The 15,936-nt window shown below is 42.9% G+C and overlaps 1 protein-coding gene across 11 annotated transcripts in view; it reads left to right on the forward strand.

Moving 5' to 3' along the window:
• Positions 1-209: 209 nt before the first annotated feature.
• LOC137866897 (membrane-associated phosphatidylinositol transfer protein 2-like) overlaps positions 210-15,936 on the forward strand; it is a 39,283-nt gene continuing 23,556 nt past the window's right edge. For 6 of the 11 annotated variants that reach the window (XM_068703144.1, XM_068703142.1, XM_068703147.1 and 3 more), the window contains exons 1-2: positions 210-864; positions 14,828-15,080. In XM_068703144.1, the coding sequence (XP_068559245.1) occupies positions 15,003-15,080 (78 nt within the window). In that variant the 5' untranslated portion in view covers positions 210-864; positions 14,828-15,002. Of the gene's footprint in view, positions 865-14,278; positions 14,502-14,827; positions 15,081-15,936 lie in introns of those variants that run through there. The other 5 variants (XM_068703148.1, XM_068703149.1, XM_068703152.1 and 2 more) reach the window with 2 other exon arrangements.

A 15,936-nucleotide genomic window follows, 5' to 3' on the forward strand; every position in this document is an offset into this window, starting at 1 on the left:
CTCAGAATAAAATACTAAATGCGTTTGTGCTGCTGATTCTTAAAATTACACTAAATTTGTTTAATCCGAGACTTTATTATGATGTTCCAAATTATACTTTATATATCTCTTTATACATACATAGATAGATAGATGGATGCATTGCGTGAAATTGTCGACTTTTATTTTATAAATTGTACCGGAAACGTCGTTCAATCGGGATACCTTGACAGTTTTTAGTGTCGTGCCTGAAAGGGGGACTGTGAAGTCTTGCAGCGGCTCAGACTTGGGGAGTGACAACTTAACGATGGCGGTTGGTCTTCACCCGTTTGCTGTTTGTTCTTCCCGGTTCTGTGCACGGTGGTGACCACAGCTGGACTGAACTAACTGCCGGCCAAGACGAGCTCAACCACCAAACTCGTGCGAGGGTAGCTTGGATATTTCACGGACATTTTTTGACGTTACCATAGCTACTTTGGCCTATTTGTCTGTCGTTTGAGGAAATCCAGCGTGTGGTTTCTCCGAGCGCAATGATGTGGACAGATTTTGTAAACACGGGTCGAAACGGCGGTTGATGTCACGTGACCCCAATCCCGGAGCTTGATGATGTTTCGTCCATACAGGTCGCACCCGCACCCCTTTCCTCTGCTGAAGGGCCAGACAAACGGCGACGTAAAGGAAACCAGTTGCTGAGTTTCGATGCGTTCACCTCAATGGTGGCATCGTGTCCTGACCTCATCGAGCCGGCGGCTGTTTCTTGTTGAAAGCGAGCCGTGTAATACAGAGAAAGCAGTGACCCCGGGACGCGGAAGAAGGGCACAGGTGTGAACTTTGATTGTCTGAGTGCTGGAGCGCGGAGGAGCATCAGAGGAGCATCAGGTCCAGGTATGTGATGAGCATCGCGAGCCATCAATGTGTCATTACCGTGCTTGCCATGTTGCTAGGTAACTAACTGACGGTGGGTTTACTCCAGTTCACATTTGATCATCCCCTTCCAGAGACGCAACGCCATGTTAACTTATTCTTTCTACAAGGTTGTTGACACCATGTGCTGTCATAGCTCGCCATTACATCTGTTAGGCCTGAAGAAGTGCAGCATATTTTTCTGCTCTCGTGCCACGGCCCTGTTGCTGTCACACAGGCATGCTTGTTAAAACTCCTGAAATGTTCCTCTCTATCGTCTCTATCAGTGAACTACAAACCTGCATGCCACAAGCTTGTTTTTGTATACCCTATCCCCATTTCTATTTCAATAAGACTTAATGAGTTTCAACGTCAAGAGTCACTCAACTTGACTCAGCAAGGCCTGTGTGAGTCATTGAGGCAGTGCTGACTCTGACTCTGAGGCGTCTGTTCTCCAGATGATGGCTCTGATTAGGACAGGAACCTCTGCCGCCCCCCCCCCCCGTTGTTGTTTTTTTTTCCAACATGGCATGCAGTATACCTTTGAATTAGGATTGCAATCTGAGACGAGTGTTGAGATTTTTCTGTGCTGCTGATCTGAGCCTCAGCCTTTTTAAGAGCAAGATAAGAAAAGTCAGAAGACGGTTGTTGTGTTGTCTCGGAGCCTGAAGATGTATGAACTATTAGGCACACAGGGTGCAATCTCTCTTTGACATGTTAAAACCTGCCTTGTTGAGACCATAACGCTTGTGAGAGTTATGTAATGCACTCTGCATCAGCTGCTCTGTGATCGTTAAGATTAAATGGGTTTTGTCATTTTGCATAACATAAAAGAAGAATAGCTGTTTTAGTTGTAACGATTACCACACACTAATGCTGTCAGTGACCAGCAGGATATTTACTCACAATGTGCTGATGTTGCTGCCTGTTCTTTTGTTCATTGAGGAGCTGGTCTGATGATTTTAAAGGCAGACTGCTTGAAGGGAAAGCCGTTGATATCGGCATCACTGAGAGTTCGTCTCGTGACTGCACACGGCCCTCTCTACCAGTCGTACCTGTTGTGACCTTTAAGATAAGTTGTAAGTGTCTGTAAACATGGCAGCTCCACAAAATATCTGCCTAACCAGTTTTCTGGTTGTGGCTTTCCTTCCCTCCACCTAACAAAACACACTCAGACACCATGGTATATGGGCAGGGCTTTGTTGGCAATGCAAATTGCAAAATCTTATAGTGATTTTATGCCTACTTTCAAAATTGTAGCTGAGTAAAAGCAAAGACGTGTGCTCCCTTTCACAGTATTTGCAGATAGGTATATTATTGTTAATAAGTTTAATTCATAAAAAATATGTGGATGTTCATATCCCTCCCTCAGAAAATTGCTCACTGGAAGACTTTTTTTCTTCTTTATTTCAACAGATTTCCAATATTCATTCAGTATAAATATTGTATTAGTTATTTCATGGAAAATTAGATTTGTAGCTTCAGGATTGCAAATTTAATCGTAACCTTGTTCTTATTAAAGTGTGACACAGTCCAGATGTCTTAGTTTAATGGTTCTTTATTTCTAGGATCACCATACATGGACTTTTACATCTTTTACCTGGTATTATTCAGTAGTTGTATTATCCTGCAGCAGAGCATTTCTTAGCTGAGGAGACTTAATGTAGTAACATTTTTTAAATCATGTTTTAATGCAACTACAGTAAACCAAGAAATCTTACAGGAAGACTGTAGTCAAGAGGTTGAGATGTTTTTTTGTTTTTTTTAGATGTGGCTGTTTTGTTTTTTTGTTCAATGTTCACCACTTGTATTTGTTGAATTAAAGCAGCTGCTATGCTGTTTTTTTGCTCAAAAAGCAAAGTGGAGGCCCTGCAATGACCTTATGGATAAATGAGGATAATAATTTCTAGCTGCACTCAGATACTATGCTAATGTTTGCTCGTTTGTGTCTCACAGGTCTCTTTCCCTGAGACTAATATTACCCACCACTCCACTAATGTTACACAGTCACAGGAGTGCCTGACAACCTCCTGATGGTCAGGAGGAAAACGCTGTGTGAATATGTAAATACATGCTGTATGTCTGAGTGACTGTGTGGAGTGGAAAATTCCTGACCGAGGAGCCTGTGGCTTGTGAGCGTGTGTTTGAGTATTCATAGCACTGCGTAGAATCTTTTGTGAGAGTTTTATTTATTCTTACATGTTCCAGGTCTTCTGTTCTCCTACTACAACCCTCAGTTTACTGATGATTGTCTTACATCATAAGTCAACAATCCTGTCGCTATGAAGAATACAGGTGACAAATGAGTACACAGCCATTTTAGTCAAGAAAACAAGAAAGACTCACTTCCTGTCAGTTAGGGTTTGAATGACGTATGCAGCTGCTCACCGCATCTTTTAGTTCCATGCATGTACTATTTGAGCTGCTTAACAGATGAGATTGCTGTCACAGGAAGAGCAGAGAAATGTCAGGTACAAACACAGTGAAGTGAACTGTATGAGGCTGTATGAACACTTTAAGAGATAATTATAACTTCATTTTCCTGTTTGTGTGGTGATTTGACATTTTGTGATACGATGCAGTGGATAGTGACAGAGATTGAGCAGCTGTACAGCTGTTAAACGGTTAAGAAGAAGACATTAGTTTGTATCTCGTAATCTCACTCGGTCTCATTTCTCACTGTAGGTGAACTGTTCATATGGTTGTATTAGCAAGTTTCCTGTGATTGCTTTGTTAGGGTATTTACTCTTGGCATGTAATGTCTGAATGCAGTTTGTTAGATGATTACAGACGGAGACTGAAGGTATTAAACAGGATTCACAACAGGCTGATCATGTTATCTGGGACGGTTATTTTTCCCACAGCTGATAACTCCTGGGTACAAACGCTCATCCTGCCATGTCGGCGTCATTTCTTTGACAGTCAATAAAGACTGATAATTATGGACACTGACAGCACCGGAGGGGATTTCATGTTATGAGTGCATTTCATGTTGAGAACTTTTTAACACCACAGTGAAATGAATGGTTTAATTATCAACAAGGGAGCTTTATAAAGTATCCTTTGGTCTTTAAATATTGTCTGCCAGAGGACATGAGATGAACTTATTCTGTTAGCTGTGATAGAAGAGGAATTCTCTTAACTGTTAACATCGTATGTCAGTGGTTTTAAGGATAAGCTTTAATGTTTTGTCCTGAAATATGATTTGAACAATCAGGAATGGTGATAAGACGTGTCTGCTTTTAGGCTGGAAGTTTCCATTCAATGAACTGTACTCGGCTGAAATATTGTCATGACCAGCTCGACGTCTGCTTCGGAATTGGATTGTGATGATGGATAGATGAGGAACATTACTTCCTGCGCTGCGCACACACACTACGGATTATACTGCACAACACCAGGTCCTAGGAGTCTTTTGGGAGCTGTTGAATAAAATGGTATTTTGAGTGAATATTAACCAACTTTGATCATGGACAGATTGGCTTTTACATCCCTATTTAAAGTGAAAATGATTCTTCAGAGCTCCCCAAAGGAAGTTGAAACAATTTCACTATTCAGTTACATATTTGTGGAGACCAAAGATGAGTGTGGCTGCCTTTTCAAACGTAGGGAAAATAAGGGTTTGAAGCAATCTTGCATAACATCTTTTACAGTTCAGGGTGTCCTCTTCGGGGAGTATAGGGACACATTTCCAGCTGGCTGGTTATTTGAAGGTCTACTTCTTCTTTTGATTCGTCTTGAGTAGACGATCGGGCATCATGACAGTATTTCAGATGAGCCTCCCATCATGCATCTGGGTGCCGGCCAAGCACCGAATGGAACATTGTGTTTTCTCTGCACCTTGAGCTCCACAGACTGTCCTCCTCCTCCAACCCACCCTCTCTCCTCGACTCCCTTAAACAAAGCAGGTGATGCTAATGTCGGTGTTGAGCCGTTAACTGGGGACAACGGGGGTATACAACCTGTCCCCACCAATCCCCGATGAGCCGGCTGATGAATGACACTTCACTGCTAATGCTCCTACAGTGTGGTTGTCTGGGAAATGAGACAAAGACGAAACGCTTTGTGCAGGCTGTGCCATGTCCCCGTCCCTTTGGACACCCGTTTTGCTAACGGTGTGGGTGGACTGGAGGAGCTGAGGTCTTTTTATAGCAGTTGACCACCTTCCTGTGTCCTTACTCGAGTTTCATTTTATGGAAGGGGAATGAAGTCTGTTATGTGCATCCTGCGGTGTTGTTTGGTGATGATATTCATCAGTGCATGAGGTGAAATGGAGACGCATCTTAAGTAGAAAGATGCAATAATATCTGCTTCTGTGAGGCAAAGTCCCAGTAGATGATGTATTATCTAATCTATAGTCTGCTGTGAATTAAGTGAAATGAAGTGCTGCTATGTGTACTTCTTCCTGCTGGCTTTTTCCACGTTTAACATTGCATTCATGTCTCTTGTGTTTCATGTCGGTATGGACCATATATGCCATTTTATATTTTCTTTGTGTTTTATTGCATCCCACCCCCAACCCTCGCAGCGCTCTCTGACTCACGTGGATCATGTAAAATGAAGGCGACAGTGCTTCTTCATGTCACTTTACCCACACGCTCTTTTTCTTTTTCATGGGCCGCAGACACCTGATTTTCTCTGAGGCTAAAAATAGACTCCTTCAGACCTTAACTCCCCCCTCCTTGATGCCCCCTCACTTATGTCCCTTTTATTCCTCCATACAGTACAGGCTTCCTTTGGGAAGTCTCTGTGCGTTATGCCCATTGTTTGTCTCCATGTGCCACACAAAGCTTCCGCGTGTTCGTCCAGAGTGGTGTGTCTCCCTGTTAGAGACGTCAGAATCCTCTATGGTAAAAGACTGAAAAAAGAGTTTCTGGTTCTTATTGCTCTGATAAGAAAATCCAAAGGTAATAAAGCCTGGTTTTCCACAGAGCTGCAACCTGACCTCAGAACCCATTGAAATGTTGGACAAAGTTGCAGGACCGTGAGTATCTTTGAAAATGGCCTTTTATGGTCAGTGTGAGAGACGGCCTCAGGGTTTTTTTTTCGTGCACATTATTCGTGCTGCACAAAAGGGTTTGAGGGTATTTCACCACAGGGCAGCAACGACTTCAGCTTTTCACAAGCAGCTTTCTTTGCCTTGTTACTTTGCCTTGATGACACTGACCTGATGACTCTGATTTAAACCAGAAACCCAAGACTGATAGAATGGTAAACAGCGCCTTTTGTAGTCTTCCGACCACTCAAAGCGCTTTTACCCTACGTGTCATTCACCCATTCACACCCACTCATACACTGATGACAGGGGGCTACCATGCAAGGTGTTGCCTGCCCATCGGGGGTGAAGCGTCTTGCCTTCTGAGGTATAAAGAGGCAGACGGAGATTGTTGTGTTAAGAGCACAGCTGTGTTCTGTCCTTACTTTTATGAATTCATTGGTCAGTTAGAAATGAGAGGTCAGTTTTATATGACTGTACCTTTTCTGGATGAAAGCTGATTTGCCAAAACATTTAAAAGCAAGTTAAGAGTTATTCAGTCTATTAAAATGTTGATTAAGCAGAATTTAAACTTTCCTCTCCTTGCCTCTTCCTCTAATATACTAATTGACTGATGCTTGCATATTATTCTGTTCCTCGGTCCTCAATTCACACCAAAGTTTTCATATCCGGTTTCCTCTGAGTGACTAAAGCGTGACAAATTAGGGCACAAAGACCGATTTTCATCCCAAGGATTCAATCAATTCAGTATTTGTATTCTCCTGTGTTTCTCTCACTCACTGTGATGATTGTTGAAAAGGGAGTCATTAGTGGTCTACTGGGTTAATTTTAACTAGATGAAGACAACTTGCGCTATAATTGCTTTGGGCATTTTTAACCCTCAAAGTGGTAGTTGCGGACTTGTATTCACATTATTATTTTTAATTTAAGTGCAGTATTAGCAGTAAACACAAAGTATTTTTAAACCAGCATGTCCACATGTAACCTGCTGTAATTTGACCTGCACCATATCTAAAGTGTATCACACCCACCACTGTATTTCTAATTCTGCATTCTGTTATATAGACAGTTTTCACCTCCATCCAGTATATCACAGTAACATATATTTAGGTTGACGATGTATTGGGATCAGTGAGAATAGCAGGCTGATGCTGTAGCCAGAAGAAAGAAACCAGAGAGCAGTGGAGGAACAGAGGCCGACACAAGTGAAAGTGGAGACAGGAGAAACAGGAGAAAGAAGTATCGGCCCCGGCAGCGACTGCTCTCTACTTTTCTCGTCACTCTGACTTCATCTTGGCAACCAATAAGGAAAGAGCCCTGTGTCTCCATGGTAACACCCCCCCCCCCTTTCAAGCAATGATGGAGAGGATAAAGGGGCAGGAGAGGGAATACATTTCATTTCTCTTCTTAGACATAGTTATTCCAAAAAGTTGCATTGCCAGTTAATGCTAATGAGCTAATGACGTTTTTGTGGCAAACTAAAAATAAATTTTGATATGCTTTAACTATATTTCTCCAATGGCCACAAAACTGCCACTATTTTCTGAAATGTAAAATCACATGCCTTATTTGACACCTTATCTATCTTTTGGTGTGAGGCTTTAGCTTTTCACAGATGTCAGAAAAGAACTATTCTAATAACACTTCATTTGACATTCAATCAGTTTTTTTAAGCCTTTCATCTCAAATCCCTTCACTAAACTTTTGCACAAACTGGATTTTCAGATCACGCTGTTTGAATATCTGATGCATGTAAAGCTGGTTGCATTCTACCATAGACTATATATGTATGTATGTATGTATATGTAGTCTCAGTCACATCTCTGTAGTATTTCATGTAGTCAAAGCCTCTTTGCACTATTGTGAGAGATTGCTGGTGGCAATGATGCTGGAAATCCATTAGTTGTTATTCCTGCAAGCCTCTTGTGCCGTCAGTGGTGAGAAAGTATTCAGCAACAGGCTCCACATCAGAGGGCCTTGATTTGAATCAGCATCTTGTTGCTACCAAATACTCATAAAGGAGCTGACGGAGATTTTTGAGAGAGATAATCTAATTCCTCAAAAGCGTATCTTTCCCTGTGGTCTGTATCTACATGAATTAGTTAATGGGATGGACAAAATTCTCGGGTAGCGATGCTTCCCTCTTCTGTCTGAGTTACATAAGACTGCTCTCTGCGCAGTTGATTTAGGCTGAACGCTCGGAGAGAACGGCGGCATGGGGAGATCCTCGTTTAACCTTGGAACATAACTGATTAATCCAAGTGTCATTTGCATATACGGTCATCTAATTTTGGGTTTCAGAGTGAAGCGTGGCGTTGATTAGAGCTAGAGCTGGTATGTAACGGGCCCGTTTTGGAAAGCTGTGGGCTGAAGAGCACCACTGAGGCAAAAGAAAACAATGCCTCCACGTATTAAAGCAGCTTAAAGTTCTCAGCAGTCGCTGGGCATCAGATCTATGTAGAGTTTTAATGACATGCTGTGGGGGTATCTAATCTAAACCTAAATGCTTCTGATGAAGATGAAGTGAGGTTCACTGATCTGCCTTGGAGTGAGTTCATGTTAGCCATGAGATACATGAAACTCACTATACAACCAACCATATATTTGAGTTAATTTACAAAGAATAAAAAACAACAACAGCAACAGCTATATTTCATTTGTTATCATCATGTATTGCTTTATTTGACGAGGAGAAGGAGGAGGAGGAGGACCACAATGGATGGGTATATTTTTAGCTTTCCCCTTGGATGGTGATGATGAGTAAAGAATAAGGACAGGTTGTGCATCCTACCTCCTTAAAGCCTGTGAAGGAGGTGGGCCTGAGGGACAGGAGGAGTGATGGCCTCGTTCTCAGGGCACATCATGGAAGCTCACTGTAGAGTTTGTGGGCACAAGGTGATGCACCACTATTTATCGTGACTTTGGTTTTTATCCCTTGCATTTGCATGATCATACCGCTCTGCTGGCTAATGGCACTGCTAGTGACGCTAGTTACTCACGTTGTTGAAGCGTTTTTCTGTGGTGCCTTCATTTGTGATGCTAAAAGATCTGCTCTTAGGAGATCACATTATGTTGCATCTGCATTTGTCTGTTGTTGTTTTTTTAGCTCAGCCTCGGTTCAAATTGAGGCTGTTATGCAGTCTAAATGTTTTCCACACGTTTGCTCTTCCTCTCTTTAAGCACTGTGTGGTGTAACATACAAACCACCCTGACCACTTTTTGAATATGGAGAGAAGATAAATGTTTGCTCACCCTTTTGTTGGTTTATTGAAGTCAAACAACAAACAAAGCAGAACGCCTACAACCAAACTACACCTGTATACTCAATATAAATTACATTACATTACAGTCATTTAGCAGTCGCTATTATCCAAAGCGACTTACAATTCAGTATCTATCTACACACCGTAGACGCAGCTACGGGAGACATTTTTGGGGTTAAGTGTCTTGCTCAAGGACACATTGACATGAGACTAGTAGAGCAGGAGCCGGGGATCGAACCGCCGACCCTCCGCGGCCCTGCTCTCCACTTAGCCACGGTCACCCCTAAATATTCTAGTCGCTGTCCCATGGGCTATAGAGATCTGTATTGAGAGTAAAATGTATGATTAATACCCTGCACATTCACAAATGTGGTCAAGATAAAAGTTGAAGTTCTCCAAGTTAACATTTAACACTGTAATACAGATAGAATTATACATGAGGACAAAAGGAGTCCATCTGGGGGGAAGAATGCATATCTCATTCTTCATTAAACCCTAAGCGGACAGGTTTTGTAAGGTGTAAACTGATTATATATTCAGTAATCTGTGCCACATATTTACCCCAGTTATTCCCCTGATAAATGATGCTTCATCCGTTAATAGATAACTCTTTTGGACAGAGAGATCTTTTCTACAGCGTGCTTCTTTGGAATATGCTTCATAGGCTCTTTGGTTATTGCAGGTGGATGGTAAACTCCCATCGCTCCGGCCTCGGAGTGTACACAGCCCAGAACACACGGCTGTGTCTTAAAGCCTTTTGACATTTTAACTGGATTGGTGGATAAGCCCATCAACTCGATCAAGGGTTCTTGTCACAGGCCGAGGCCGTGTTTGCAGCGGTTGTCATAGCTAAAGTTGTCTCTGCGAAACTGATCTATATGGTATTTTAGGCAGTCCAGGGGCTAACATTTTCCACTTGTGTTTCAAAGGGGTCTTGTCTCGGGTCAGTCAGGAGGGAACCTCCTCCTCCAGCTCCTCTGAGATCCACCACCTCCTCTGTTGCTCTGCCTCAAAGTGGCGCTCTCTAACATGGGGCTAAATTTAAAGGAGCACGACCAAAACGCCTCCCGTGAGTCGACGCCTCCCTCCCAGTATTGTGCTTTGTGTCCACAGCAAGGCCCAGCTGTTGCTCTCTTTCCTGTGGTCAACCTGACTTCTGTACTTATAGCTTTCAATCCTAAAATATATGTTGCACCTTCAGACAGATTTAGCAATGCCACTTTCCAATATTGTGATGCAAGGCAGCCTGGGGTGGCAAGGAAAATGGATCTTGTTTCGGGTAAACTGGGAGCCTCTGCTCTGCGGTGGATATAATCCAGTCTTTGCGGTATAGGCAGGTTTAATCTGTTTAGGTCAGACACTTATACCTGTTTAGAGGTGCACAGATGTGCACATCGTTGAACACTTGTTTGTTTATTTCAGCTTTAGGAGTCACAACTATGTAACTGTGTTTACAGGCACTGTCCGTAAGCTGCCTCTAGTGTTAAGCATCACGTTATCTAAAAACTTCTTCAATATTTACAAATGTAAACTTTATTATATTCATCATAGACACACAGGTACATACATGAAATTTGACCTATGCATTTAACCGATCCGAAGCATTAGGAGCAGTGGGTTGCTGTAAAGCGCCCGGGGAGCAACTTAGGGTTTTTAGTACAGTGGGAAAGGACCATAGAACAAAATTTTATTTTAGGCACCAGTGTGCACAGATTATTTTCAAGCAGATGTGTATTTCAGGCGTCAAACTGTGGAATTCTCTATTGATACATTTCAGTTCAAGAAAATGTATGAGGAATAAAACAATAGACAATATGAAGTGTCAGGCAAACTGGTTCCTTAGTTGATGATGCATTATTCTGTATGGGTCTTGATTCTTCTTCTCATATTACTGTAAGTTTTGTTGTTGTAAGTAACTGTATGTGACAGACCATCTTATTCTATTGTTTATTTATGTTTTCTTCGTGCTCCTTTCAGGTCGGGGAATGTGTAAATAAGAGTTGTGTTTTGATCGTGAATCGCTTTTTTAAAATGTATTTTTATTTATTTATGGAGTTGCATGAACAGAACAAATAGAAAATGTAATTAAATACCGTTACCTGGAGGATTTAGTACCTCTGATGGTTCATCCCACCTTCTGCATCGCAGATGAGGCAGTTGCAGCATTATACATCTCGGAGTGTCACGGTCCTGCCACAGGTGGCCACACGTGTAACAGATCCGAAAGATGCGGTGGTGGGTAGAGGTACAAAACACAGTTCTGCTGAAAGTGTGTTGTAGCTATTGTTGGCTTCAGTTTTGTGCAAACAGGAGCAGGAACATTGGAGGCTGCTTTGTGATGAGCGCAGTGCAGTGGCGTGTGCTGCTATTGCGTCACTGCCTAGAGGGGGGCAGCGACTGTATTTTTAGAAGGGAATGAGCATATTCTCTGAACAAGCAACGTCAAGCACTCTGCTTGCGTATGCTAGGATTATTGTGACCGGGCTATTTTTAAGCTGTGTGTGTGTGAGAGTGTGAGAGTGAGAGAGTGCTTTTTTTCTGGGTCAAGCATGGTGCCACACTCTCGAGGCTGCTGGTGGATCATGCATTACAGCTCCTATGCTGTGAACAACATCTGCACCATTCACAAAGGAAAGAGTCAGAAAGACGGGTTTAACCGATCAGGGCATTTTTAGGTCTGTGTCTGCAATGCTGCTGTAAAGGAGACATGTTGGTTGTCTTTGTGGAGCAGAAATCGGCTAATTAATCTGTAGTTTCCAGTTATCCATATCTCACTACTAATAAACACAGACAGAATATGTAACCACCTCATTTTTGTGGGCGCACGTTTGGGTGTGTCCGTCTTTGGCTGTTGCTTCCATGAGCCACAATGGGAAAGCAACACTGAAACATGATAAGTGGTTTATTTCAACACTGCAGGAACAACAGATTGTGGGGAGGAGTGTTAGGCTGAAGCAAAAAATGAACATGGAATCACTGCCTAACAAGTATGTAAAGACAATAAATATTGAAATATTTTTGTCCTGGTTTAGTTTATTCTGAAAACAAAATACAAGAGACTTTTGTCTGAAAACTAAGCAAAGCAATCTTTTTTAATAAATATATTTGACAAAGAATATTCTATAACCTAATAATTGTACTACTGTAACAATTAGATCAATTATTCTGAGTTGTTCTAAAGGAAAAGTCAGCATGGGTTCTGGGAAGCTGTGATTGGCCTTTTTCACTCATTTCTGTGATTTTTATTTATTTTTCATTTTTATTGAAAAATTAATTTATTAATAAATAAAAAAAATCAACAGATGAATTCATGGTGAAGATAATAGTTTGTTGCAGCTCTAAAAAATAGGCATACTGTCATAATCCTGCTTGGCAACTGGTCACATAATTCACCCGCATCACTACAGATCCAGAGCCTCCTCACCATCACCCCAGGCTGCTAATTCATCCTGCTGGGTACAGTGATGTTGTGAATGAAAGGCATCCCTCTGTCATGCTGCCTGTCGCTCTTCCTGTGTCTCTCTCTCTCTCTCTCTCTCTCTCTCTCTCTCTCTCTCTCTCTCTCTCTCTCTCTCTCTCTCTCTGTTTGTTTCTCTTTACGTACCTGGTGCCACCTTCTTGTAACGTGGGTTGCCAGTTGGTGGCAGCCGGCTGGACTTTGATTCACACAGTGGTCATTCTTCGACAGACAACCGCACAGCAAATTAATCTGTCCTCCCCGTGTGTCGCACTGAATGACTTCCAAAATCCAAACAGCTGTCACCTCCCAGAATCGTTTGCCAAGAGTCAATTCTCAGAAGTTTGTCGCGGCATCAGTTGCAACCCACATTCAAACTGTTGCCACATTGTTGAGCTGTGCTTCAAGTAGATTGTGACGCTGTTTGTCATCTACACCGTCACCCAGGGTGAGCACCGTGACCTCCTCCTCTAAAGCCGGGCACTAACACCTCGAGGCCTCCCTCGGCTGAGCTGCAGGCTTTTCTCTGGGCCTCTCCAGGCTAACCTAGTTCTATCACAGTCTTTCCCAAGAGTGCAGTTATTTTCAGCAAAATGTGGCTTTCTGCTCCAATTTTGTCAATGTGTTGTTTTTTTGTCGAGCAACAATATCATATGAAAGATGTATAGAAGACGATGTGCTCTCTTAATCAGAACACCTCCCAGTCTGTAAGTGAACACCTGCTCCTGGTTGAAAAGTTCTACAGGCTGCATATTTGGCAGTGTGTCAGCAAGCTCGTTTGGTGAATGTGTCTTCAGTGGAGAGTCAAGAAGTGGTGGACCAGAGCATTCTCTGACACCAGGAGCCTCACCAAAGCTGGCCTTTGTTCACGGGATCAGTGACGCAGTGGGAATATTAACGTGATTAGACCGAATAACCGGGTGCCAGAGCAAGGTCCAGCTGCTGCCGTAGGTTAGAAAAGAGTGCATATTTGGGTTATGCAATGCTGTGTAGTCACATTTGGACAACCAAATGCAGGGCGGCGGTGTTGTCGCCTGTCAGGCACATACAGTACAATTCAGTCTCAGCACGTGGAGACCGGGATCCTGTCCACTGTGTTTTCACCAGCCGTTTCTAAATACACACTGAAGTATCCCTTTATTAACTAGACTTTGAAATCTTTTCTGTTGAAAAAACTTTTGACTAACTTATTCTTAATCGTTTTCTGCTCAAAATGGTTTTGCCAGTCTTTCTTTTCTCATTTTGACTGAAGAGATCTTTCATATCTCGCTCTCCTTATCGCCTCCTCTTCAGTTAATGTTCCACCTTAGCTGACAGTGTGTGCAGTTAGGATCTTGTTTTGTACTTGCTTGGCTCCGGAGTTGTTCTTCTCTTAGCGGTCAAAAGCAGACTTCTGAAACTCACGCCACCCACACGTTGGTTATGTATAGCCACACACACACCTACCCCTATCTGTCCAGTGGTTTGAAAATGCTTTGTGTAATTCTAAGGCTGCTATTTGTGAAACCTCGATCGTGCACGTGGGGTTCTTACAAGGTTATGTAAGGCTCCCCACTCAACTGTAATCCCGCTTATGCTGAGAGAGCCCCCCATGTGACTGTGCTGAAGTGTTGGGAGAGACGGGGTGGCTGTTTGGACCGTCGGCAAGGCACGGGTGCTATCCGTAGACTCCAGCCACCTGACCCCAACGCACACACACACACACACACACACTCTGAGTTGTGGCTTGTGTATAAGAAGAGAAGTTTATCCTGGAAAATTCCTTACTTGGAACTGGGACGCTGGATGGAGACACAGCGCTGATGCTCGTCCTCGGTGCCGGGGTTTGGACCAGACATACAGTCACTACATTGAGCATATTCCCTGAATGATACTCCGGTTCTCCTCTCCTCTTCATCTGCGTGTGAGCGAGAAGGAATCTTTGTCTTTGTTATGTGTAGAGGAATGTTGCAGCTTCTGAACTTTGTCTGCGTTCTGCAATATTTTGCTCATGGTGGAATCTTTTTTTTTGCTGATTGAAGCTGGTTTCTGCTTTTGAGTGATGTGTTTTGATGAAGACCTGTTTGAAGAACCATTATGTTTTTTTTGGAGATCCAGAATTCAGATCAGGGTTAACGGCATGTCTTGACTCTAACAAACACCACTGGCTGGATGCCTGTAGGTATTTATTTTTAATTATATCCACAGCTATACATACCTAATGCTTTTATTTTTTTCTTCCCCTCACAGGAACCGTCAATGTGGACTTCAGCTGGTGATTTGACAAGTCACATATAGGAGCAGCCTCGAGTGTTTCCTGTCCCCTCTCCCCCCTTCCTTCCCTCTCTCCCTCCCTCCCTCCCTCCCCCATTCCCTTGTCAATCTTCTCCCTGATCCCCCTTTCCCCCCATCTCCAATATTCACCATGCTTATCAAGGAGTACCGCATCCCCATGCCCATGAGTGTGGAGGAGTACCGCATCGCCCAGCTCTATATGATCCAGGTGAGGTCACAACGCCATATTCCCCACCAAGCTCTCACTCACACGCACCTAGCCGAAAACAGAAACCAGGATTTAAAAAAAAAAACAAACAAGCGGTAAGAGAGGAGAAAAAATAACACCGAGTGCAATTGCAGCGTGCCCAATTATGAAGTGATTGGTCACACGGTCTGACGTCAGTGGAGTCATGGAACAAAGAGAGCTTGTGTGCTGATAGATTAGCCAATTTAAACTCTCTGGAGCTGGCTGTTTCCACCTTTCTTCAGGAGGAGGGTGAGGGGGGGGGGGGGGGGGGGCCCTGCTGTCACTGCAAAGTGATGCACACATACTGACGTGATTTGTGCTTTGTTTTCATCAGACAGTTTAATTTGTCTAACCAGGCCCTTAGCTGGAGTCCGTGGGGTCTGTGTCAGAGCTTTAGGGTTTACAACTTGATTTATACAGCTTTGGTTATCCTGTGTAGCAACATATTTTATGTGTACATGAAGAAGGATTTATTTAATCCTGTGGTACTACCAGCTGTATTACCTACGAGAGGAATGGAGAGCAACCACAATGACTTGGACTGTGGGGTTAAAAAAAACAGCATTAGTTAGGTAATATTATTTAGACATGTTTTTGACACATTTGGGCATTTAGGTGCATTTTTCTATTAAAATTGTTATCGTCAGGCAAATACTTGGCAATTAACATTCAGCAGCTGTGCTGGTATTTGAGCTGCATGGTTCTGTAATGTGTATCACAAGAAGAGTAGGTTGAAGTTGTCAGGTGGAGGCCTTTTGTAAGGTAAGAGTGTATTGTTTCTCCGGTGATCTTATACTGTGGTGGTTATGTCACTGAAGGAGTGCTTTAATCTGGA

The sequence above is a fragment of the Cebidichthys violaceus genome, unplaced genomic scaffold (assembly GCF_023349555.1).
Source record: "Cebidichthys violaceus isolate CVI_PGR_0920_01 unplaced genomic scaffold, fCebVio1.0.p SCAF_9, whole genome shotgun sequence".
NCBI lineage: Eukaryota > Metazoa > Chordata > Actinopteri > Perciformes > Stichaeidae > Cebidichthys > Cebidichthys violaceus.